Source organism: Salmo salar, chromosome ssa14 (genome assembly GCF_905237065.1).
Source record: "Salmo salar chromosome ssa14, Ssal_v3.1, whole genome shotgun sequence".
Lineage (NCBI taxonomy): Eukaryota > Metazoa > Chordata > Actinopteri > Salmoniformes > Salmonidae > Salmo > Salmo salar.
Window position 1 is genome coordinate 86,083,372 of NC_059455.1, and position 24,865 is coordinate 86,108,236.

Here is a 24,865-nt window from a genome sequence, read left to right on the forward strand (position 1 = left end):
TTGTGATGGGACGGGTCTAGTAGAGCTGTGTTGTGATGGGACGGGTCTAGTAGAGCTGTATTGTGAAGGGACGGGTCTAGTAGAGCTGTGTTGCGATGGGCCTGGTCTAGTAGAGCTGTGTTGCGATGGGACGGGTCTAGTAGAGCTGTGTTGCGATGGGACGGGTCTAGTAGAGCTGTGTTGCGATGGGACGGGTCTAGTAGAGCTGTGTTGTGATGGGACGGGTCTAGTAGAGCTGTGTTGTGATGGCCCTGGTCTAGTAGAGCTGTGTTGCGATGGGACGGGTCAAGTAGAGCTGTGTTGTGATGGGACGGGTCTAGTAGAGCTGTGTTGTGATGGCCCTGGTCTAGTAGAGCTGTGTTGTGATGGGACGGGTCTAGTAGAGCTGTGTTGTGTTGTGATGGGACGGGTCTAGTAGAGCTGTGTTGTGTTGTGATGGGACGGGTCTAGTAGAGCTGTGTTGTGTTGTGATGGGACGGGTCTAGTAGAGCTGTGTTTTGATGGGACGGGTCTAGTAGAGCTGTGTTGTGATGGGACGGGTCTAGTAGAGCTGTGTTGTGATGGCCCTGGTCTAGTAGAGCTGTGTTGTGATGGGACGGGTCTAGTCCCAGGGAGCCAAGGCAATAAGACGTGTTGAAATAGCACAGACCTAAATTAGACTTTATAATAATTATGTAACACTCCATAATTATATATGTTTAAAAAAAACATGTTGTGTTGTGATGGGACGGGTCTAGTAGAGCTGTGTTGTGAAGGGACAGTCTAGTAGAGCTGTGTTGTGATGGGACGGGTCTAGTAGTGCTGTGTTGTGATGGGACGGGTCTAGTAGAGCTGTGTTGTGATGGGACGGGTCTAGTAGAGCTGTGTTGTGATGGGACGGGTCTAGTAGAGCTGTGTTGTGATGTGACGGGTCTAGTAGAGCTGTGTTGTGATGGGACGGGTCTAGTAGAGCTGTGTTGTGATGGGACGGGTCTAGTAGAGCTGTGTTGTGAAGGGACAGTCTAGTAGAGCTGTGTTGTGATGGGACGGGTCTAGTAGAGCTGTGTTGCGATGGGACGGGTCTAGTAGAGCTGTGTTGCGATGGGACGGGTCTAGTAGAGCTGTGTTGCGATGGGACGGGTCTAGTAGAGCTGTGTTGCGATGGGACGGGTCAAGTAGAGCTGTGTTGCGATGGGACGGGTCAAGTAGAGCTGTGTTGTGATGGGACGGGTCTAGTAGAGCTGTGTTGTGATGGGACGGGTCTAGTAGAGCTGTGTTGTGATGGGACGGGTCTAGTAGAGCTGTGTTGTGTTGTGATGGGACGGGTCTAGTAGAGCTGTGTTGTGATGGGACGGGTCTAGTAGAGCTGTGTTGTGATGGGACGGGTCTAGTAGAGCTGTGTTGTGATGGGACGGGTCTAGTAGAGCTGTGTTGTGATGGGACGGGTCTAGTAGAGCTGTGTTGTGATGGGACGGGTCAAGTAGAGCTGTGTTTTGATGGGACGGGTCAAGTAGAGCTGTGTTTTGATGGGACGGGTCTAGTAGAGCTGTGTTGTGATGGGACGGGTCTAGTAGAGCTGTGTTGTGATGGGACGGGTCTAGTAGAGCTGTGTTGTGATGGCCCTGGTCTAGTAGAGCTGTGTTGTGATGGGACGGGTCTAGTCCAAGGGAGCCAAGGCAATAAGACGTGTTGAAATAGCACAGACCTAAATTAGACTTTATAATAATTATGTAACACTCCATAATTATATATGTTTAAAAAAAACATGTTGTGTTGTGATGGGACGGGTCTAGTAGAGCTGTGTTGTGATGGGACGGGTCTAGTAGTGCTGTGTTGTGATGGGACGGGTCTAGTAGAGCTGTGTTGTGATGGGACGGGTCTAGTAGAGCTGTGTTGTGATGGGACGGGTCTAGTAGAGCTGTGTTGTGATGGGACGGGTCTAGTAGAGCTGTGTTGTGATGGGACGGGTCTAGTAGAGCTGTGTTGTGAAGGGACGGGTCTAGTAGAGCTGTGTTGTGAAGGGACGGGTCTAGTAGAGCTGTGTTGTGAAGGGACGGGTCTAGTAGAGCTGTGTTGTGATGGGAAGGGTCTAGTAGAGCTGTGTTGTGATGGGACGGGTCTAGTAGAGCTGTGTTGTGATGGGAAGGGTCTAGTAGAGCTGTGTTGTGATGGGAAGGGTCTAGTAGAGCTGTGTTGTGATGGGACGGGTCTAGTAGAGCTGTGTTTTGATGGGACGGGTCTAGTAGAGCTGTGTTGTGATGGGACGGGTCTAGTAGAGCTGTGTTGTGATGGCCCTGGTCTAGTAGAGCTGTGTTGTGATGGGACGGGTCTAGTCCCAGGGAGCCAAGGCAATAAGACGTGTTGAAATAGCACAGATCTAAATTAGACTTTATAATAATTATGTAACACTCCATAATTATATATGTTTAAAAAAAACATGTTGTGATGGGACGGGTCTAGTAGAGCTGTGTTGTGATGGGACGGGTCTAGTAGTGCTGTGTTGTGATGGGACGGGTCTAGTAGAGCTGTGTTGTGATGGGACGGGTCTAGTAGAGCTGTGTTGTGATGGGACGGGTCTAGTAGAGCTGTGTTGTGATGGGACGGGTCTAGTAGAGCTGTGTTGTGATGGGACGGGTCTAGTAGAGCTGTGTTGTGATGGGACGGGTCTAGTAGAGCTGTGTTGTGATGGGAAGGGTCTAGTAGAGCTGTGTTGTGATGGGACGGGTCTAGTAGAGCTGTGTTGTGATGGGACGGGTCTAGTAGAGCTGTGTTGTGATGGGACGGGTCTAGTAGAGCTGTGTTGTGATGGGACGGGTCTAGTAGAGCTGTGTTGTGATGGGACGGGTCTAGTAGTGCTGTGTTGTGATGGGACGGGTCTAGTAGAGCTGTGTTGTGATGGGACGGGTCTAGTAGAGCTGTGTTGTGATGGGACGGGTCTAGTAGAGCTGTGTTGTGATGGGACGGGTCTAGTAGAGCTGTGTTGTGATGGGACGGGTCTAGTAGAGCTGTGTTGTGATGGGACGGGTCAAGTAGAGCTGTGTTGTGATGGGACGGGTCTAGTAGAGCTGTATTGTGAAGGGACGGGTCTAGTAGAGCTGTGTTGTGATGGGAAGGGTCTAGTAGAGCTGTATTGTGATGGGACGGGTCTAGTAGAGCTGTGTTGTGAAGGGACGGGTCTAGTAGAGCTGTGTTGTGTTGTGATGGGACGGGTCTAGTAGAGCTGTGTTGTGTTGTGATGGGACGGGTCTAGTAGAGCTGTGTTGTGATGGGACGGGTCAAGTAGAGCTGTGTTGTGATGGCCCTGGTCTAGTAGAGCTGTGTTTTGATGGGACGGGTCTAGTAGAGCTGTGTTGTGATGGGACGGGTCTAGTAGAGCTGTGTTGTGATGGCCCTGGTCTAGTAGAGCTGTGTTGTGATGGGACGGGTCTAGTCCCAGAGAGCCAAGGCAATAAGACGTGTTGAAATAGCACAGACCAAAATTAGACTTTATAATAATTATGTAACACTCCATAATTATATATGTTTAAAAAAAACATGTTGTGTTGTGATGGGACGGGTCTAGTAGAGCTGTGTTGTGAAGGGACGGGTCTAGTAGAGCTGTGTTGTGATGGGAAGGGTCTAGTAGAGCTGTGTTGTGATGGGAAGGGTCTAGTAGAGCTGTGTTGTGATGAGACGGGTCTAGTAGAGCTGTGTTGTGATGGGACGGGTCTAGTAGAGCTGTGTTGTGATGGGACGGGTCTAGTCGAGCTGTGTTGTGATGGGATGGGTCTAGTAGAGCTGTGTTGTGATGGGACGGGTCTTGTAGAGCTGTGTTGTGATGGGAGGGGTCTAGTAGAGCTGTGTTGTGATGGGACGGGTCTAGTAGAGCTGTGTTGTGATGGGACGGGTCTAGTAGAGCTGTATTGTGAAGGGACGGGTCTAGTAGAGCTGTGTTGCGATGGGCCTGGTCTAGTAGAGCTGTGTTGCGATGGGACGGGTCTAGTAGAGCTGTGTTGCGATGGGACGGGTCTAGTAGAGCTGTGTTGCGATGGGACGGGTCTAGTAGAGCTGTGTTGCGATGGGACGGGTCTAGTAGAGCTGTGTTGTGATGGGACGGGTCTAGTAGAGCTGTGTTGTGATGGCCCTGGTCTAGTAGAGCTGTGTTGCGATGGGACGGGTCAAGTAGAGCTGTGTTGTGATGGGACGGGTCTAGTAGAGCTGTGTTGTGATGGCCCTGGTCTAGTAGAGCTGTGTTGTGATGGGACGGGTCTAGTAGAGCTGTGTTGTGTTGTGATGGGACGGGTCTAGTAGAGCTGTGTTGTGTTGTGATGGGACGGGTCTAGTAGAGCTGTGTTGTGTTGTGATGGGACGGGTCTAGTAGAGCTGTGTTGTGATGGCCCTGGTCTAGTAGAGCTGTGTTTTGATGGGACGGGTCTAGTAGAGCTGTGTTGTGATGGGACGGGTCTAGTAGAGCTGTGTTGTGATGGCCCTGGTCTAGTAGAGCTGTGTTGTGATGGGACGGGTCTAGTCCCAGGGAGCCAAGGCAATAAGACGTGTTGAAATAGCACAGACCTAAATTAGACTTTATAATAATTATGTAACACTCCATAATTATATATGTTTAAAAAAACATGTTGTGTTGTGATGGGACGGGTCTAGTAGAGCTGTGTTGTGAAGGGACAGTCTAGTAGAGCTGTGTTGTGATGGGACGGGTCTAGTAGTGCTGTGTTGTGATGGGACGGGTCTAGTAGAGCTGTGTTGTGATGGGACGGGTCTAGTAGAGCTGTGTTGTGATGGGACGGGTCTAGTAGAGCTGTGTTGTGATGTGACGGGTCTAGTAGAGCTGTGTTGTGATGGGACGGGTCTAGTAGAGCTGTGTTGTGATGGGACGGGTCTAGTAGAGCTGTGTTGTGAAGGGACAGTCTAGTAGAGCTGTGTTGTGATGGGACGGGTCTAGTAGAGCTGTGTTGCGATGGGACGGGTCTAGTAGAGCTGTGTTGCGATGGGACGGGTCTAGTAGAGCTGTGTTGCGATGGGACGGGTCTAGTAGAGCTGTGTTGCGATGGGACGGGTCTAGTAGAGCTGTGTTGCGATGGGACGGGTCAAGTAGAGCTGTGTTGTGATGGGACGGGTCTAGTAGAGCTGTGTTGTGATGGCCCTGGTCTAGTAGAGCTGTGTTGTGATGGGACGGGTCTAGTAGAGCTGTGTTGTGATGGGACGGGTCTAGTAGAGCTGTGTTGTGATGGGACGGGTCTAGTAGAGCTGTGTTGTGTTGTGATGGGACGGGTCTAGTAGAGCTGTGTTGTGATGGGACGGGTCTAGTAGAGCTGTGTTGTGATGGGACGGGTCTAGTAGAGCTGTGTTGTGATGGGACGGGTCAAGTAGAGCTGTGTTGTGATGGGACGGGTCAAGTAGAGCTGTGTTTTGATGGGACGGGTCAAGTAGAGCTGTGTTTTGATGGGACGGGTCTAGTAGAGCTGTGTTGTGATGGGACGGGTCTAGTAGAGCTGTGTTGTGATGGGACGGGTCTAGTAGAGCTGTGTTGTGATGGCCCTGGTCTAGTAGAGCTGTGTTGTGATGGGACGGGTCTAGTCCCAGGGAGCCAAGGCAATAAGACGTGTTGAAATAGCACAGACCTAAATTAGACTTTATAATAATTATGTAACACTCCATAATTATATATGTTTAAAAAAAACATGTTGTGTTGTGATGGGACGGGTCTAGTAGAGCTGTGTTGTGATGGGACGGGTCTAGTAGTGCTGTGTTGTGATGGGACGGGTCTAGTAGAGCTGTGTTGTGATGGGACGGGTCTAGTAGAGCTGTGTTGTGATGGGACGGGTCTAGTAGAGCTGTGTTGTGATGGGACGGGTCTAGTAGAGCTGTGTTGTGATGGGACGGGTCTAGTAGAGCTGTGTTGTGAAGGGACGGGTCTAGTAGAGCTGTGTTGTGAAGGGACGGGTCTAGTAGAGCTGTGTTGTGAAGGGACGGGTCTAGTAGAGCTGTGTTGTGATGGGAAGGGTCTAGTAGAGCTGTGTTGTGATGGGACGGGTCTAGTAGAGCTGTGTTGTGATGGGAAGGGTCTAGTAGAGCTGTGTTGTGATGGGAAGGGTCTAGTAGAGCTGTGTTGTGATGGGACGGGTCTAGTAGAGCTGTGTTTTGATGGGACGGGTCTAGTAGAGCTGTGTTGTGATGGGACGGGTCTAGTAGAGCTGTGTTGTGATGGCCCTGGTCTAGTAGAGCTGTGTTGTGATGGGACGGGTCTAGTCCCAGGGAGCCAAGGCAATAAGACGTGTTGAAATAGCACAGACCTAAATTAGACTTTATAATAATTATGTAACACTCCATAATTATATATGTTTAAAAAAAACATGTTGTGATGGGACGGGTCTAGTAGAGCTGTGTTGTGATGGGACGGGTCTAGTAGTGCTGTGTTGTGATGGGACGGGTCTAGTAGAGCTGTGTTGTGATGGGACGGGTCTAGTAGAGCTGTGTTGTGATGGGACGGGTCTAGTAGAGCTGTGTTGTGATGGGACGGGTCTAGTAGAGCTGTGTTGTGATGGGACGGGTCTAGTAGAGCTGTGTTGTGATGGGACGGGTCTAGTCGTGCTGTCCTGAGGCGGGTCTGGTCTGGTAAATCAGTGCTGTGTTGGGCCTGGTCTAGTTATGTGTTGTGTTGGGCCTGGTCTAGTAGAGCTGTGTTGTGATGGGCCTGGTCTAGTTATGTGTTGTGATGGGACGGGTCTAGTAGAGCTGTGTTGTGATGGGACGGGTCTAGTAGAGCTGTGTTGTGATGGGACGGGTCTAGTAGAGCTGTGTTGTGATGGGACGGGTCTAGTAGAGCTGTGTTGTGAAGGGACGGGTCTAGTAGAGCTGTGTTGTGAAGGGACAGTCTAGTAGAGCTGTGTTGTGATGGGACGGGTCTAGTAGAGCTGTGTTGTGATGGGAAGGGTCTAGTAGAGCTGTGTTGTGATGGGAAGGGTCTAGTAGAGCTGTGTTGTGATGGGACGGGTCTAGTAGAGCTGTGTTGTGATGGGACGGGTCTAGTAGAGCTGTGTTGTGATGGGAAGGGTCTAGTAGAGCTGTGTTGTGATGGGACGGGTCTAGTAGAGCTGTGTTGTGATGGGACGGGTCTAGTAGAGCTGTGTTGTGATGGGACGGGTCTAGTAGAGCTGTGTTGTGATGGGACGGGTCTAGTAGAGCTGTGTTGTGATGGGACGGGTCTAGTAGAGATGTGTTGTGATGGGACGGGTCTAGTAGAGCTGTGTTGTGATGGGACGGGTCTAGTCGTGCTGTCCTGAGGCGGGTCTGGTCTGGTAAATCAGTGCTGTGTTGGGCCTGGTCTAGTTATGTGTTGTGTTGGGCCTGGTCTAGTAGAGCTGTGTTGTGATGGGCCTGGTCTAGTTATGTGTTGTGATGGGACGGGTCTAGTTATGTGTTGTGATGGGACGGGTCTAGTAGAGCTGTGTTGTGATGGGACGGGTCTAGTAGAGCTGTGTTGTGATGGGACGGGTCTAGTAGAGCTGTGTTGTGATGGGTCTGGTCTAGTAGAGCTGTGTTGTGATGGGCCTGGTCTAGTTATGTGTTGTGATAGGACGGGTCTAGTAGAGCTGTGTTGTGATGGGACGGGTCTAGTAGATCTGTGTTGTGATGGGCCTGGTCTAGTTATGTGTTGTGATGGGCCAGGTCTAGTAGAGCTGTGTTGTGATGGGACGGGTCTAGTAGAGCTGTGTTGTGATGGGAAGGGTCTAGTAGAGCTGTGTTGTGATGGGAAGGGTCTAGTAGAGCTGTGTTGTGATGGGACGGGTCTAGTAGAGCTGTGTTTTGATGGGACGGGTCTAGTAGAGCTGTGTTGTGATGGGACGGGTCTAGTAGAGCTGTGTTGTGATGGCCCTGGTCTAGTAGAGCTGTGTTGTGATGGGACGGGTCTAGTCCCAGGGAGCCAAGGCAATAAGACGTGTTGAAATAGCACAGACCTAAATTAGACTTTATAATAATTATGTAACACTCCATAATTATATATGTTTAAAAAAACATGTTGTGATGGGACGGGTCTAGTAGAGCTGTGTTGTGATGGGACGGGTCTAGTAGTGCTGTGTTGTGATGGGACGGGTCTAGTAGAGCTGTGTTGTGATGGGACGGGTCTAGTAGAGCTGTGTTGTGATGGGACGGGTCTAGTAGAGCTGTGTTGTGATGGGACGGGTCTAGTAGAGCTGTGTTGTGATGGGACGGGTCTAGTAGAGCTGTGTTGTGATGGGACGGGTCTAGTCGTGCTGTCCTGAGGCGGGTCTGGTCTGGTAAATCAGTGCTGTGTTGGGCCTGGTCTAGTTATGTGTTGTGTTGGGCCTGGTCTAGTAGAGCTGTGTTGTGATGGGCCTGGTCTAGTTATGTGTTGTGATGGGACGGGTCTAGTAGAGCTGTGTTGTGATGGGACGGGTCTAGTAGAGCTGTGTTGTGATGGGACGGGTCTAGTAGAGCTGTGTTGTGATGGGACGGGTCTAGTAGAGCTGTGTTGTGAAGGGACGGGTCTAGTAGAGCTGTGTTGTGAAGGGACAGTCTAGTAGAGCTGTGTTGTGATGGGACGGGTCTAGTAGAGCTGTGTTGTGATGGGAAGGGTCTAGTAGAGCTGTGTTGTGATGGGAAGGGTCTAGTAGAGCTGTGTTGTGATGGGACGGGTCTAGTAGAGCTGTGTTGTGATGGGACGGGTCTAGTAGAGCTGTGTTGTGATGGGAAGGGTCTAGTAGAGCTGTGTTGTGATGGGACGGGTCTAGTAGAGCTGTGTTGTGATGGGACGGGTCTAGTAGAGCTGTGTTGTGATGGGACGGGTCTAGTAGAGCTGTGTTGTGATGGGACGGGTCTAGTAGAGCTGTGTTGTGATGGGACGGGTCTAGTAGAGATGTGTTGTGATGGGACGGGTCTAGTAGAGCTGTGTTGTGATGGGACGGGTCTAGTCGTGCTGTCCTGAGGCGGGTCTGGTCTGGTAAATCAGTGCTGTGTTGGGCCTGGTCTAGTAGAGCTGTGTTGTGTTGGGCCTGGTCTAGTAGAGCTGTGTTGTGATGGGCCTGGTCTAGTTATGTGTTGTGATGGGACGGGTCTAGTAGAGCTGTGTTGTGATGGGACGGGTCTAGTAGAGCTGTGTTGTGATGGGACGGGTCTAGTAGAGCTGTGTTGTGATGGGACGGGTCTAGTAGAGCTGTGTTGTGATGGGTCTGGTCTAGTAGAGCTGTGTTGTGATGGGCCTGGTCTAGTTATGTGTTGTGATAGGACGGGTCTAGTAGAGCTGTGTTGTGATGGGACGGGTCTAGTAGATCTGTGTTGTGATGGGCCTGGTCTAGTTATGTGTTGTGATGGGCCAGGTCTAGTAGAGCTGTGTTGTGATGGGACGGGTCTAGTAGAGCTGTGTTGTGATGGGTCTGGTCTAGTAGAGCTGTGTTGTGATGGGCCTGGTCTAGTAGAGCTGTGTTGTGATGGGCCTGGTCTAGTAGAGCTGTGTTGTAATAAGCCGTGTCTGGCTCTTTTCTCCTGGGGATGGTGGAGGTACTGTTGTTTCAGAATGTGGGGTGGGGGACCTCTGTTGCTGGGGTGATGGGTGTGTGGGTCCCTGCCAAGTATTGCATGTTTTAGGTCCTTGGCAAAGGTTCTGATCCTGTCCTGATCCAGATGTACATTATGGTATAAGTGTTGACATGTCAGAGTGGGGTGGTGAGCCGTTCTGACGTTGGGCAGTGAGGCACAGTCCACAGTGATCTGTTGATTTATTTTGTCCATCAACTGTCCTGGGAAGTCTTTTCTTGGTAGGAGGGTGGACACCACTATATTGGTTGTTGGGAACATAACCTGTACCCGTTCTGCCACTCTTCTCACTGTCCCAGATACATTTTCACCTTTGGCATGAAGGTGGTTTGTGCCAATGTGGATGATGATGTTGTCGGGGGTGTCAATCCTGGTCTGACTGAGTAGCTGCATTGCACTGTCAGTTGTAGGACACCAGAACTTATACACCTGGTGTCTAGGGAATCATCTTTCCTGGACTAAGAACTTCCCATTTGAATCAATAAGGATTGCAGTTGTGGGTGATTGTCTGGGTGGAGCAGACTGGGAGGCTGGTATTCTGACCTGGGCTGGAGCAGACTGGGAGACTGGTATTCTGACCTGGGCTGGAGCAGACTGGGAGACTGGTATTCTGACCTGGGCTGGAGCAGCCTGGGAGGCTGGTATTCTGACCTGGGCTGGAGCAGCCTGGGAGGCTGGTATTCTGACCTGGGCTGGAGCAGCCTGGGAGGCTGGTATTCTGACCTGGGCTGGAGCAGCCTGGGAGGCTGGTATTCTGACCTGGGCTGGAGCAGCCTGGGAGGCTGGTATTCTGACCTGGGCTGGAGCAGCCTGGGAGGCTGGTATTCTGCCCTGGGATGGAGCAGACTGGGAGGCTGGTATTCTGACCTGGGCTGGAGAAGACTGGGAGGCTGGTGTTCTGACCTGGGCTGGAGCAGACTGGGAGACTGGTATTCTGACCTGGGCTGGAGCAGCCTGGGAGACTGGTATTCTGACCTGGGCTGGAGCAGCCTGGGAGACTGGTATTCTGACCTGGGCTGGAGCAGCCTGGGAGACTGGTATTCTGACCTGGGCTGGAGCAGCCTGGGAGACTGGTATTCTGACCTGGGCTGGAGCAGACAGGGTGGCTGGTTGGCTGACCTGGGCTGGAGCACACTGTGCTGGAGCAGACTGGGAAGCAGGTAGGCTGACATGGGCTAGAACTGGTTGGCTGATCTGGGCTGAAGCAGACTGGTAGGCTGGTGCAGTGTCATCAGGCTGTGTGGTGGAGGCCATGCTGGTCTCAGGTTCTGCTTGTGTTGTACCAAGCTGGTGATCATGTTCTCTAGATGCAGAGGACATAATGACTAGCTGGTGGTTGAGGGGGTCAATGTACCTCTCTCTTTGTTCTAGCTCCTTTCTTGTTGTGCTCAGATGGTCTCTGAGGTCATCATTTGTCTGACTCAGTTTGTCCATTCTGCTTTCGAATTTAGCAATAGATGCTCTGCTCTCCTCCCTGAACTGTTTCATCTCTTCTTTTAGTTTCTGGACAGTGTCCTCCTCTTGAAGCTTGTTCTCTCTTAGTTCTATGACCTCTGCTTCGACTAGAGAAAGGGTGATGTGGAAACATTGCATAGCAGGTGTTCTTGGCGTTGTAGGCATGTTCTTGGCTCTGTCTGTTGCAGGTGAGGTAGGTAGAGGGACACTGAGGGCTTCTTGCTGGGTCACTGAGACCGTTGGGGTCTGCTTTTCTCCATCTCCCTCCTTGACTTTTTCCTCAGTTTCTGAGATGATTTCAGCTTCTGCTTTTAGGGTAGCAAACCTATTCTCAAAAGCCTTGAGGCTTGAATCATTGCCTTGTATCAATGCAGTTCCATTATTGTATAAGTTTACTGTTTGATACGTGTTGCTCTGGTCAGCTTCTTCAAAAATGCTGATCTGACATCCTTGGCTGATGCCTCTCTTTTTTGAGAAAGGGAAATGGTTGCAAATAACCCTTTTCCATATGTGCCCTCGTTTGGTATTAAAAATTTAATTTTCTCTTGTTTTGCAACTGGTAAGATCTGCAAACAGGCATTCATGGTTCTGTCCCATCAACAAACCTTTGAAACCTTTCTTAGCTTTCTCTGTTTGGATGTCTGGTGGGTAAACAATTTCCATAGCAACGCTGGTGATGTTGGCTACAATGTTGCAATAGAAGCGTTGTTTCTTGTACTTGTATTCTTGTATTGTCTCTTGTGTCTTTAGAGGACTGTTTCACTTTGATGTCCTTTTTCTTCTGTCCTTATTTTGTCTTTCTTTTCTTCTGTTAACTAGATATTCTTTGTTAGCTAGCTTCTTCCAGGAGAGTCCCTAGCAACTGCTTAGCAACTGGTAAACAATTCAGCTAGCTAAGATAACTGTACAATTTTATGAAAAATAGTTACTTTTTCAAAAGCCTATCTTCTTTGTTTGTTGCTTGTTTTGTCTCCTATTCAGTCTTGCAGTTTTCTTTTGCTTTTTTCCGATGTACTTCACTCTAAAAACCATGTAAACTTCAATATTTGTAGGAGCTCATTTTTTCAGCAGCTGCTGCTCAATTTGGAACTCCGGAACTTGGAACACTCTCTCTCGCTCTCTCTCTTTCTTTCTCTCTCTTTCTCTTTCTTCTCTTTCTCTCTCTTCTCTTTCTCTTTCTTCTCGCTCTTTCTCTTTCTTTCTTTCTCTTTCTTCTCGCTCTCTTTCTTTCACTTTCTCTCTCTCTCTTCTCTCTTTCTCTCTCTTTCTCTCTCTTTCTCTCTCCAGTATAAAGTACTTCAGTGAGGATCAGGCTGTTCTCCTCTATAAAGGTCATGTTGAGGTCAATGCCATTACACTGACAGGTGGTACTCTACCCCTGCTGGGCTACTGTTTAATCTCTCTCTCTGTCTCTGTCTCTGTCTGCTCTCTCTCTCGCTCTCCTCCCCTCTCTCGCTCTCCTCCCCTCTCTCGCTCTCCTCCCCTCTCTCGCTCTCCCCCTCGCTCTCCCTCTCTCGCTCTCCCTCTCCCTCTCTACCCCTCTCACTCGCTCTCCCCCCTCTCCCTCCCCTCTCTCCCTCTCTCCCCCTCTCCCTCCCTCTCTCTCTTTCTCTCTCTAATACATCGTGTCAGCTCACGTTAGTGTAAGGCGTTTGGCAGGCAGCACCATGTTGGAGCTCTGTGTTGTATCTGCTTACTGCATCTGGATGGCTTTTTGTGCTAGTGCTGGACTACAGCCAGGTGTGTGTGTGTGTGTGTGTGTGTGTGTGTGTGTGTGTGTGTGTGTGTGTGTGCCACTGTAATTGTGTAGAGGTGGAGAGCTTGGCATTGTTGCTGCTTTCCCTCTCTGTCTCCTCTTCTCCTCCAGCTCCTAATACAGAGAAGGGTTCTGCTATTAGTTTGAAGTGTACTTGCTTTGTATAAAGCATTAATAACTCTTGTTGTTTTCTACTCATGAAAAGCACAGAACATCTGTTTTACTATATTTACTAAAGTTAGTATACTTAATTTGAGTATCTTGCTTGACGATGCTGTAGTGGAGCAGGTCGACAGCTTCAAGTTTCTAACATGGTCCAAACACACCAACACAGTCATGTTGAGGGCACGCCAATTTTCTTCCCCCTTATGAGGCTGAAAATATTTGGCATGGGCCCTCAGATCCTCAAAACGTTCTACAGCTGCACCATTGAGAGCATCTAGACTGGTTGCATCACCGCCTGGTATGGCATCTGCTTGGCATCCGACCTCAAGTCACTACAGAGGGTAGTGTGTACTGCCCAGTACGTCACTGGGGCCGAACTCCCTGCCATCCATGACCTCTATACCAGCCTGTCAGAGGAATGCCCGGAATATTGTCGAAGACTCCAGCCACCAAAGTCATAGACTGTTCTCTCTGCTACCACACGGCAAGCAGTACCAATGCACCAAGTCTGGGACCAAAAGGACCCTGAACAGAGCACCAAGTCTGGGACCAAAAGGCTCCTGAACAGAGCACCAAGTCTGGGACCAAAAGGACCCTGAACAGAGCACCAAGTCTGGGACCAAAAGGACCCTGAACAGAGCACCAAGTCTGGGACCAAAAGGCTCCTGAACAGAGCACCAAGTCTGGGACCAAAAGGACCCTGAACAGAGCACCAAGTCTGGGACCAAAAGGACCCTGAACAGAGCACCAAGTCTGGGACCAAAAGGCTCCTGGACAGAGCACCAAGTCTGGGACCAAAAGGCTCCTGGACAGAGCACCAAGTCTGGGACCAAAAGGCTCCTGAACAGAGCACCAAGTCTGGGACCAAAAGGCTCCTGAACAGAGCACCAAGTCTGGGACCAAAAGGCTCCTGAACAGAGCACCAAGTCTGGGACCAAAAGGCTCCTAAACAGAGCACCAAATCTGGGACCAAAAGGCTCCTGAACAGAGCACCAAGTCTGGGACCAAAAGGACCCTGAACAGCTTCTACCCCCAAACCATACTACTGCTAAATAGTTAGTTAAATAATTAACCAAATAGCTACCCGGACCTTCTGCATTGACCCTTTTTGCACAAACTTTTTTGACTCATCACATACGCTGCTACTGTTTACTATCTGTCAATTTATTCTTAGTTATATGTACATATCTATCTCAGTAACTTCGTACCCCTGCATAACGACTCAATACAGGTACCTCGTGCATATAGCCAAGTTATTGTTACTCATTGTGTATTTATTTTTACTTTTATTATTACATGTTTTACTTTTCTATTATTTCTCTATTATCTTTCTCTCTGCATTGTTGGGAAAGGCCCGTAAGTAAGCATTTCCCTGTTAGTCCACACCTGTTGTTTACGAAGCATGTGACAAATAACATTTGATTTTATTGAATGGGTTCTGAAAAGGTTCCTTTTCTATGGTTTTTATGACTGGGTTCTGATATGTGTTCTGCAGGGCTGGCTGTGTGAGCTGCTGCGCTGGAAGGAGGATCCATCCCCAGAGAACCGGACCCTGTGGGAGAACCTGTGTATGATCAGGCGCTTCCTGAGTCTGGCCCAGACGGAACGAGATGCCATCTACGAACAGGAGAGCAACGCTCTGCAGCAACACTGTACAGACAGACTGATACAGCTAGTCAACGACAACACACTGGTCAGTCTACTCTGTATAGCCTGTACAGATGTAGGATCTTAATTTGGTCACTCTGTTGTTGCTGAGAATTTTCCTGCGCCGCAACAAATGCCAATGAGTTTTTTGATATACAGAAATTCACTGAAAATCTGCACTAACACACGGTCATATTAACAGTAATGCACTTTTCATGTAGCTTCATTTTAGCCAGCTAATAGCTTAACCACCGATCAAGCAACATTATTGACTAAACATTAAAATCCAGTTGCTGCAGGATTGTTTTGCTACGACAATGCTGGTCAAATTAAGATCCTATATCTGTACATACACACACTCATACAGTAATACACAGTCAACACAAACACATAATTCTACTCTGTAAATGTACATGCGTTACACATGCGTATGTAGATAATTGATTGTAGAGTTGTGTAGCTGTTTGACGGTAGTGTTCATACGTGTAGTTTGGACCTTGGTCCTCTCCTCCTGTAACACAGCCAATCATCAGCTCCCATTCGTTTGTTTAGAACTTCACTTCCTCTGTCTCCACCAGCTCCAACGCCACTCCCCATTGCCACAGCAACATCATCAACGACTGCTGACCCCTCGGTCCCAGCAGCCCTTGCAGCCCCAGGCAGGGCCTCGCCTGCCTCCACGACAACCGTCCACAGCATCACCAGCCGAGACTGAGGGGGGTGGGGGCCAACTGAAGACCTGGTTGGGGGGTAGTAAGGTTGATGGGAGGGTAGACATTACTGGCCTGGGCAATAGGAGTAGGGCTGGGTGTAGTAGTGACAAGGAAGGGTGCGCGGGAGGTTGGTCGGGGGCCAGACAGAGTAACGGGGAGGGCAATGGCGGGCGTAATGGTGAGGGGTGTGAGGGGTTTCGGGTGTCCCGGGAGGCGCAGGGTATCCTGCAGAGCTTCATCCAGGACGTGGGTCTGAACCCAGACGAGGAGGCTGTCCACACCCTGTCAGCCCAGCTGGGCCTGCCCAAACACACCATCCTCAGCTTCTTCCACACCCAGCACCACAGCTACACACACCAGAACCATAGACGGGACTACAGTGAGATCCACCACAACCAACTTCCCAGCCAGAACCACAAGGACCAGGACCTGCTCTTCTGTATTGCAGCAGGCCCAACCCAGCCTGACAGAACTACAGGGGAGAAGGAAGAGGGAGGTGCCGTAGATCCCGCTGGACAGATAGATGGAGAGGAGGAGGAGGACATGGAGGGGGAAGAGGAAGTAGAGTGGGAGGGGGGGAAAGAGTTGGATGTGAGCACCCAAACTAACGCCGTCGTCACCCTAAAGGAGGAGGAGCAACATGACTCTAACCAATCACAGGCAGAGACAACCCAACCACATGACTCTGATGAATAGCATGGCCCCAACCACTAGTTGTCCCCTCAAACTCAACTAGATATTTTCACAGCGCTACTGCAGAAAATAATATCCCCCTTTTCTGAACAACTGTAGTAATGATGTGTCATAATAGGCGATTCCCTTATTTATAATGAAATATTGAAATAAAGGACTGTCTTTGTGAAAAGAAATTAGATTATGTAGTTACACAAGATATTTTAACTGTTGAGGATCCCATTTTAAACACATTTTGCCAACAAATGCCTTGTAGTATGCGTCACTACCCACCTGGTCCTACGGCTAGCTCATCCTCTCTGGATTCTGATGATACTGAAATGTGAATATTGATAAGTTTGTTTTCATTTCTTTCTCTGTCACCAAACTATGCTTTCTTATCTTTCTGTCACAACGTCCACTTTTAGGTGTCTCTTTGACTGACGGTAAAATCAATTATCTTTAAGGTATTTTATGGTCAACAATCAACATATTTGAGTGGCTTCCCTCAAATTGTGTATGCAAATTATTTCACTCATGCAATTTAATACTTCAGTTGGTCAACTGTAGAAGAAAAGGCTAAAATGCAAATTATATGTGTGTGTATAACTGCCTTTGATTTAACCTACCATCTTTGTAAAAATGTATTCGTTTTAAAATAGTTAATTCCATTGATTTATGAGTAACTTGATCGAAGTGGTTGTTTTAAACATGTTTAATAATTTATCTGTTCAGAAATGCAATTAATGCGGATGGTAATTAATTTTGTATTTATACCTGTGATTTATGATTTGCTTCGTCACACATTAAACACTTATAAAATGGAGCTACTGTTGATTTGGTTGTTTTTTCTGTGGTATCTATGGTTACAAATATTCTTTTCAATCTAAGTTGGCTTTTCCCAGACAGCCTAAGAGGTAGACAGGCATCTTTTTTCTGACATGTTCACACCTGCTCAGTTATTATTCCCTTGAAAAGAAATGTACTACAGCTGAAGTAGGAAGTTTACATACACCTTAGCCAAATACATTTAAACAATTCCTGACATTTAATCCCAGTAAAAATTCACTGTCTTAGGTCAGTTAGGATCACCACTTTATTTTAAGAATGTGAAATGTCTAAATAATACTAGAGAGGGTGAAGCCAATACATTGGGTGAATTTTGGCCCATTCCTCCTGACAGAACTGGGGTAACTGAGTCAGGTTTGTAGGTCTCCTTCCTCGCACACGGTTCTTCAGTTCTGCCCTCAAATCTTCTATAGGATTTAGGTCAGGGCTGTGTGATGGACACTCCAATACCTTGACTTTGTTGTCCTTAAGCCATTTTGCCACCACTTTGGAAGTATGCTTGGGGTCATTGTCCATTTCGAAGACCCATTTGTGACCAAGCTTTAACTTCCTGACTGATGTCTTGAGATGTTGCTTCAATATATGCACCTCATTTTCCTGCCTCACGATGCCATCTATTTTGTGAAGTGCACCAGTCCCTCCTGCAGCAAACACCCCCACAACATGATGCTGCCACCCCCGTGCTTCACGGTCGGGATGTGTTCTTCGGCTTGCAAGCCTCCCCCTTTTTCCTCCAAACATAAGGATGGCCATTATGGCCATTTTTGTTTCATCAGACCAGAGGACATTTCTCCAAAAAGTACGATCTTTGTCCCCATGTGCAGTTGCAAACTGTAGTCTGTCTTTTTTATGGCGGTTTTGGAGCAGTGGCTTCTTCCTTGCTGAGCGGCCTTTCAGGTTATGTCGATATTGGACTCGTTTTACTGTGGATATAGATACTTTTGTACCTGTTTCTTCCAGCATCTTCACACGGTCCTTTGCTGTTGTTCTGGGATTGATTTGTACGTTTTGCACCAAAGTACGTTCATCTCTAGGAGACAGAACACGTCTCCTTCCTGAGCGGTATGACGGCTGCGTGGTGACATGGTGTTTATACTTGCATACTATTGTTTGTACAGATGAACGTGGTACCTTCAGGCGTTTGGAAATTGCTCCCAAGGAATGAACCAGACTTGTGGAGGTCTCCAATTTTTTTCCTGATGTCTTGGCTGATTTCTTTTCATTTTCCCATGATGTCAAGCAAAGAGGCACTGAGTTTGAAGGTAGGCCTTGAAATACATTCGCTGGTACACCTCCAATTGACTCAAATGATGTCAGTTAGCCTATCAGAAGCTTCTAAAGCCATGACATAATTTTCTGGAATTTTACAAGCTGTTTAAAGGCACAGTCAACTTAGTGTATGTAAACTTCTGACCCACTGGAATTGTAAACAATTGTTGGAAGTATTACTTGTGTCATGCACAAAGTAGATGTCCTAACTGACTCGCCAAAACTGTAGAAAATTTGTGGATTGGTTGAAAAACGAGTTTTAATGACTCCAACCTAAGCGTATGTAAATTTCCGACTTCAACTGTATGTAATCAATGACATTGCATTGTGTCCCACCCACCACCCGCCAACCCCTCTTTTACGCTATTGCTACTCTCTGTTCATCATATATGCATAGTCACTTTAACCATATCTACATGTACATACTACCTCAATCAGCCTGACTAACCGGTGTCTGTATGTAGCCTCGCTACTGTACATAGCCTGTCTTTTTACTGTTGTTTTATTTCTTTACTTACCTATTGTTCACCTAACACCTTTTTGCACTATTGGTTAGATCCTGTGAGTAAGCATTTCACTGTAAGGTCTACTATACCTGTTGTATTCGGCGCACGTGACAAATAAACTTTTATTTGATTTTTGATTTTAAGTCAATCTTGTCATTTTGCAATGTAACATGGGGAAATGCGTTGTTGGCTATTGCTCTTATGTTGTATAGCACAGGAGGAAGGTGGCACCTTAATTGGGGAATATGGGCTCGTGGCAATGACACCCCCCCCATTTCATTACTTTACTTATAATGGTTTGTGACACCTGGGACCATCACGTGACCAACACCAGCCACACAGGTTCAGTCTCATCGAATTGAACTCCTACTACACATCAGCCCCCTCACAGGAATGTTTCCTCATGTTTCCTCATTCTGGGGTACAATATGACTTGTTAATGTGATAAGTAGATGCCCAGAAATGTTATCATTTGTTATCAATGTTATCACATAGGCCAACTGTCAGGAGTCATCTAACCACAATCCATTTTTTGTTACATTTTTATATCAATCATTTTTGTTGTTGATAAATCTCTGTTTTGATCACATAAATATGGTGGTCTTCAATGTCAAAGTTACAAGACTTTGCTGTTATCTGTTTGTTTGCCTTGGCTAAATAGCTGGATGGATTAATGTTTTATTTAAATAATGAAGCAACAGCTCCAGCTTTTTTGTTTCACCTGCCGGTTGGAAGGTGGAGAGTGCTATGTCTGAGATGTCAGAGAGGCAGAGTTTGTTCCTGACCACTGCTGATGTGTGGTTTCTGGCACTTTACTGCAGCCGATGCATCACCCAGCTGGGTGCTACACTGTCAGCAATGGAGGATCAGCTACCTACAGAGGAGCAGCTACTATGGAGGATCAGCTACCTACAGAGGAGCAGCTACTATGGAGGATCAGCTACCTACGGAGGAGCAGCTACTATGGAGGATCAGCTACCTACAGAGGAACAGCTACTATGGAGGATCAGCTACCTACAGAGGAGCAGCTACTATGGAGGATCAGCTACCTACAGAGGAGCAGCTACTATGGAGGATCAGCTACCTACAGAGGAACAGCTACTATGGAGGATCAGCTACCTACAGAGGAGCAGCTACTATGGAGGATCAGCTACCTACAGAGGAGCGGCTACTATGGAGGATCAGCTACCTACAGAGGAGCGGCTACTATGGAGGATCAGCTACCTACAGAGGAGCAGCTACTATGGAGGATCAGCTACCTACAGAGGAGCAGCTACTATGGAGGATCAGCTACCTACAGAGGAGCAGCTACTATGGAGGATCAGCTACCTACAGAGGAGCGGCTACTATGGAGGATCAGCTACCTACAGAGGAGCAGCTACTATGGAGGATCAGCTACCTACGGAGGAGCAGCTACTATGGAGGATCAGCTACCTACAGAGGAGCGGCTACTATGGAGGATCAGCTACCTACAGAGGAGCAGCTACTATGGAGGATCAGCTACCTACAGAGGAGCAGCTACTATGGAGGATCAGCTACCTACAGAGGAGCGGCTACTATGGAGGATCAGCTACCTACAGAGGAGCGGCTACTATGGAGGATCAGCTACCTACAGAGGAGCGGCTACTATGGAGGATCAGCTACCTACAGAGGAGCGGCTACTATGGAGGATCAGCTACCTACAGAGGAGCAGCTACTATGGAGGATCAGCTACCTACAGAGGAGCAGCTACTATGGAGGATCAGCTACCTACAGAGGAGCAGCTACTATGGAGGATCAGCTACCTACAGAGGAGCGGCTACTATGGAGGATCAGCTACCTACAGAGGAGCGGCTACTATGGAGGATCAGCTACCTACAGAGGAGCGGCTACTATGGAGGATCAGCTACCTACAGAGGAGCAGCTACTATGGAGGATCAGCTACCTACAGAGGAGCAGCTACTATGGAGGATCAGCTACCTACGGAGGAAACCGTCTGCCAAAACGATGGGCCCTGATGAAGAGCTCCTGGCTTGTCTGACAGACTGACTTTCTCCCTGGCTGCGTCCTCCTCTCAAGCCAGACTGGTTGTTCTGTATTTTAATATATATTTTTTAAATAAATCATATCATATGATATATTTAAACACCATTCATAGGAGATTAAGTCCTTCAGAGAAGCAATTTTACTCTTTTTAAAAACACCTCCACACAATAACTGCCACTGCATAGGCCTACGAAGTGAAATCATCTTAATTATTCTTTAATGTTGTTCAAGGCGAGGACTCTTTAATCAACTGCACATTTTCTCTCTTCAGATTATTTTTTGCGTATTTTAATAAACCTTTCTCTCCCGAGAGTAAATCATAATTTTCAAAGATAATTTGTCACATATTAATTCAGGGTTTATGTTATGCGTTGTGCACAGAAAGACTAATGCGTGAGACAAACTGCCTCTAATTTCTTTCTTTAAATTCTGCTGTAGAAGAGCGAGAAGTAGAACACGGCCAAATTACAGTTAATAGATCAAATGACTTTCATTAGTCATATATTAGCATATAGTTTACTTCATATATATCTACTAACATCTTATTATTCTAGATCATTCTGTTGAGGACGTTAAAAGCTCACTTTGGAGCACAAAGGAGACGCTCTGATATACACTATTAACACACACACAGTTTTTTTACTCTGACCAGTTCATAGAACAATAATGTTCCCTTTGATATCATTGAGTGCAACTAGCCAACATTTCAATCAACATTAGTTGTTTGAGCATGAGTAATGCACGCTTAGAAAAAAGTGTTCCAAGGAAGTTCTTTGGTTGTCCCCATAAGAGAACCCTTTTGGATTCCAGGGAGAACTTTTTTGGTTCCACATAGAACTCTTTGTGGAAAGGGTCCTACATGGAACCAAAAAGGGTTCTTCAATGGGGATAGCTGAAGAATCATTTTAGGTTCTAGATAGCACCTATGGTAGAGCAGTGGTGCAGCATGGCTGTAAGGTTAGAGTAATGGTGTCCAACAACATCATTAATGAGTATCAAGGCACAAGGCGAGACCCAGATGCAGACGGTTGGAGTCTTACAATGTTTATTAATCCAAAAGGAGTAGGCAAGAGAATGGTTGTGGACAGGCAAAGGGTCAAAACCAGATCAGAGTCCAGAAAGTACAGAGCAGCAGACAGGCTGGTGGTCAAGGCAGGCAGAATGGTCAGGCAGGCGGGTACAGAGTCCAGAAACAGGCATGGGTAAAAACCTAGGAAAAAGGAGAATAACAAAAAGCAGGTGAATGGGAAACTGCTGGTTGACTTGGAAGACAAACTGGCACAGTTAGACAGGAAACACAGGGATAAATACACTGGGAAAAACAAGCGACACCTGGAGGGGGTGGAGATAATAACGAGGACAGGTGTAACAGGGTGTGACATGGGCAGTGGTGCAGCAGGGTTGTAGGGTTAGAGTTAGACTAATGGTGTCCAACATCATTAAGGAGCAGTGGTGCAGTGTTTTTGATTGATTGGTGAAGTCTCCACAACCTCAAATTTGTGGTTTATAAATCTGATGATTGACTAACACATTTTTTGGCAACAACCCTACCCTCCCATTCTCGTATTACACTGACATGATACAGAATCAGTGAGGAAATATAGGTTGGGTTTTAGATAATCTCGTTCAGACACACACTTCTAATGCTCGGAAGGAGAGGGACAAAACGCTTTGCGCAACTACCACAGGGCGGAGGTCATAGGTTAGTTTAGTGATGCACTACATGCTTGTCGAAAATCTCATTCCAAAATCATGGGCATTAATATGAAGTTGGTCCCCCCTTTGCTGCTATAACATCCTCCACTCTTCTGAGAAGGCTTTTCACTAGATGTTGGAACATTGCTGTGGGGCAATGCTTCCATTCAGCCAAAAGAGCATTGTTGAGGTCGGACACTAATGTTAGGCAATTAGGACTGAATCGCAGTCAGCGTTCCAATTCATCCCAAAGGTATCCAAGGGGGTTGAGGTCAGGGCTCTGTGCAGGCAGTCAAGTTCTTCCACACCGATCTCAACAAACCATTTCTGTATGGACCTCATTTTGTTTACGGGGGCATTGTCATGCACAGAATTGTCTAGAATGTCATTGTATGCTGTAGCGTTAAGATTTCCCATCACTGGAACTAAGGGGTCTAGCCCGAACCATGAAAAACAGACCTATGCCATTATTCCTCCTCCACCAAACTTTACAGTTGGCACTATGCATTGGGGCAGGTAGCATTCTCCTGGCATCTGCCAAACCCAGATTAGTCCATCGAACTGCCACATGGTGAAGCGTGATTCATCACTCCAGAGAACGCGTTTCCATTACTCCAGAGTCCAATGGTGGCAAGCTTTGTTGATCTTAGGCTTGTGTGTTGATCTTAGTCTTGCATGGCGTTGCGCATGGAGATCTTATGCTTGTGTGCGGCTGCTCGGCCATGGAACCCCATTTCATGAAGCTTTCGATAAACTGCTCTTGTGCTGCCGTTGTTTCAAGGGGGAGTTTGGAACTCGGTAGTGAGTGTTGCAACCGAGGACAGACAATTTTTTTGCGCTACACGCTTCAGCACTATGCAGTCCCGTTCTGTGGGCCTATGTTGCCTACCACTTCACGGCTGAGCCGTTGTTGCTCCTAGACGTTTCCACGTCACAATAACAATACTTACAGTTGACCGGGGCAGCTTTAGCAGGCCAGACATTTTAACGAACTGACTTATGAGAAAGCTGGCATCCTATGACGGTGCCACATTGAAAGTCACTGAGCGCTTCAGTAAGGCCCTTCTACTACCAATGTTTGTCTATGGAGATTGCATGGCGGTGTGCTCAATTTCATACACCTGTCAGCAATGGGTGTGGCTGAAATAGCCGAATCCACCAATCTGAAGGGGTGTCCGAATACTTTTGTGTATATAGTGTAGCTGGGAAGGAGTGATGACGATACCAGCCACTACAACTTCCTGAGTGAAAACAAGTACTTTCCCACAATGTCTGACTGATTAGATCGATCAGACCAGATACAGTGCCCTCAGAAAGTATTCACACCCCCTGACATTTTGTTACATTACAGTCTTATTCTAAAAATGATTAAATAGTTTTTTCCCTCATCAATGTACGCACAACACCCCATAATGACAAAGCAGAAACATTATTTTTTACATTTTTACAAATATATACAAAAGAAGCGGAAATATCACAATTTACATACGTTTTCAGACCCAATACTCAGTACTTTATTGAAGCACCTTTGGCAGCGATTACAGCCTAGAGTCTTCTTGGGTATGATGCTACAAGCTTGGCACACCTGTATTTGGGGAGTTTCTCCCATTCTTCTCTGTAGATCCTCTCAAGCTCTGTCAGGTTGGATGGGGAGCGTTGCTACACAGCTATTTTAAGGTCTCTCCAGAGATGTTCGATCGGGTTCAAGTCCGGGCTCTGGCTGGGCCACTGTAAGACATTCAGAGACGTGTCCCGAAGCCACTTCTGCATTGTCTTGGCTATGTGCTTAGGGTCGTTGTCCTGTTGGAAGGCGAACCTTCATCCCAGGTTGAGGTCATGACAGCTCTGGTGCAGGTTTTCATCAAGGATCTCTCTGTACTTTGCTCCGTTCATCTTTGCCTCAGCCCTGACTAGTTTCCCAGTCCCTGCCACTGAAAAACATCCCCACAGCATGATGCTGCCACCACCATGCTTCACCGTGGGGATGGTGCCAGGTTTCTTCCAGACATGACGCTTCGCATTCAGACCAAAAAGTTAAATCTTGGTTTCATCAGACCAGAGAATTTTGTTTCTCATGCTCTTGATTGATTGATGGAGTGCTGCAGAGATGGTTGTCCTTCTGGAAGGTTCTCCCATCTCCACAGAGGAACTCTGGAGCTCTGTCAGAGTGACAATCAGGTTTTGGTCACCTCCCTGACCAAGGCCCTTCTCCCCCGTTGGCTTAGTTTTGCCAGGCGGCCATCTCTAGGAAGAGTCTTTGTGGTTCCAAACTACTTCCATTTAAGAATGATGGAGGCCACTGTGTTCTTGGGGACCTTCAATGCTGTAGAAATGTTTTGGTACCCTTCCCCAGATCTGTGCCTCAACACAATCCTTTCTCAGAGCTCTATGGACAATTCCTTCAACCTCATGGCTTGGTTTTTGCTCTGACATGCACTGTCAACTGTGGGACCTTAAATAGACAGGTGTGTGTCTTTCCAAATCATGTACAATCAATTGAATTTACCACAGGTGGACTCCAATCAAGTTGTAGAAACATCTCAAGGATGATCACTGGAAACAGGATGCACCTGAGCTCAATTTCA

At 47.6% G+C, this 24,865-nt stretch overlaps 1 protein-coding gene across 2 annotated transcripts in view; it reads left to right on the forward strand.

Moving 5' to 3' along the window:
- LOC106570539 (DNA-binding protein SATB1) overlaps positions 1 to 16,727 on the forward strand; it is a 45,930-nt gene extending 29,203 nt beyond the window's left edge. For both annotated transcript variants that reach the window (XM_014142978.2, XM_014142979.2), the window contains exons 11-12: positions 14,400 to 14,597; positions 15,130 to 16,727. In XM_014142978.2, the coding sequence (XP_013998453.1) occupies positions 14,400 to 14,597; positions 15,130 to 15,960 (1,029 nt within the window). In that variant the 3' untranslated portion in view covers positions 15,961 to 16,727. The remainder of the gene's footprint in view (positions 1 to 14,399; positions 14,598 to 15,129) is intronic.
- Positions 16,728 to 24,865: the final 8,138 nt, after the last annotated feature.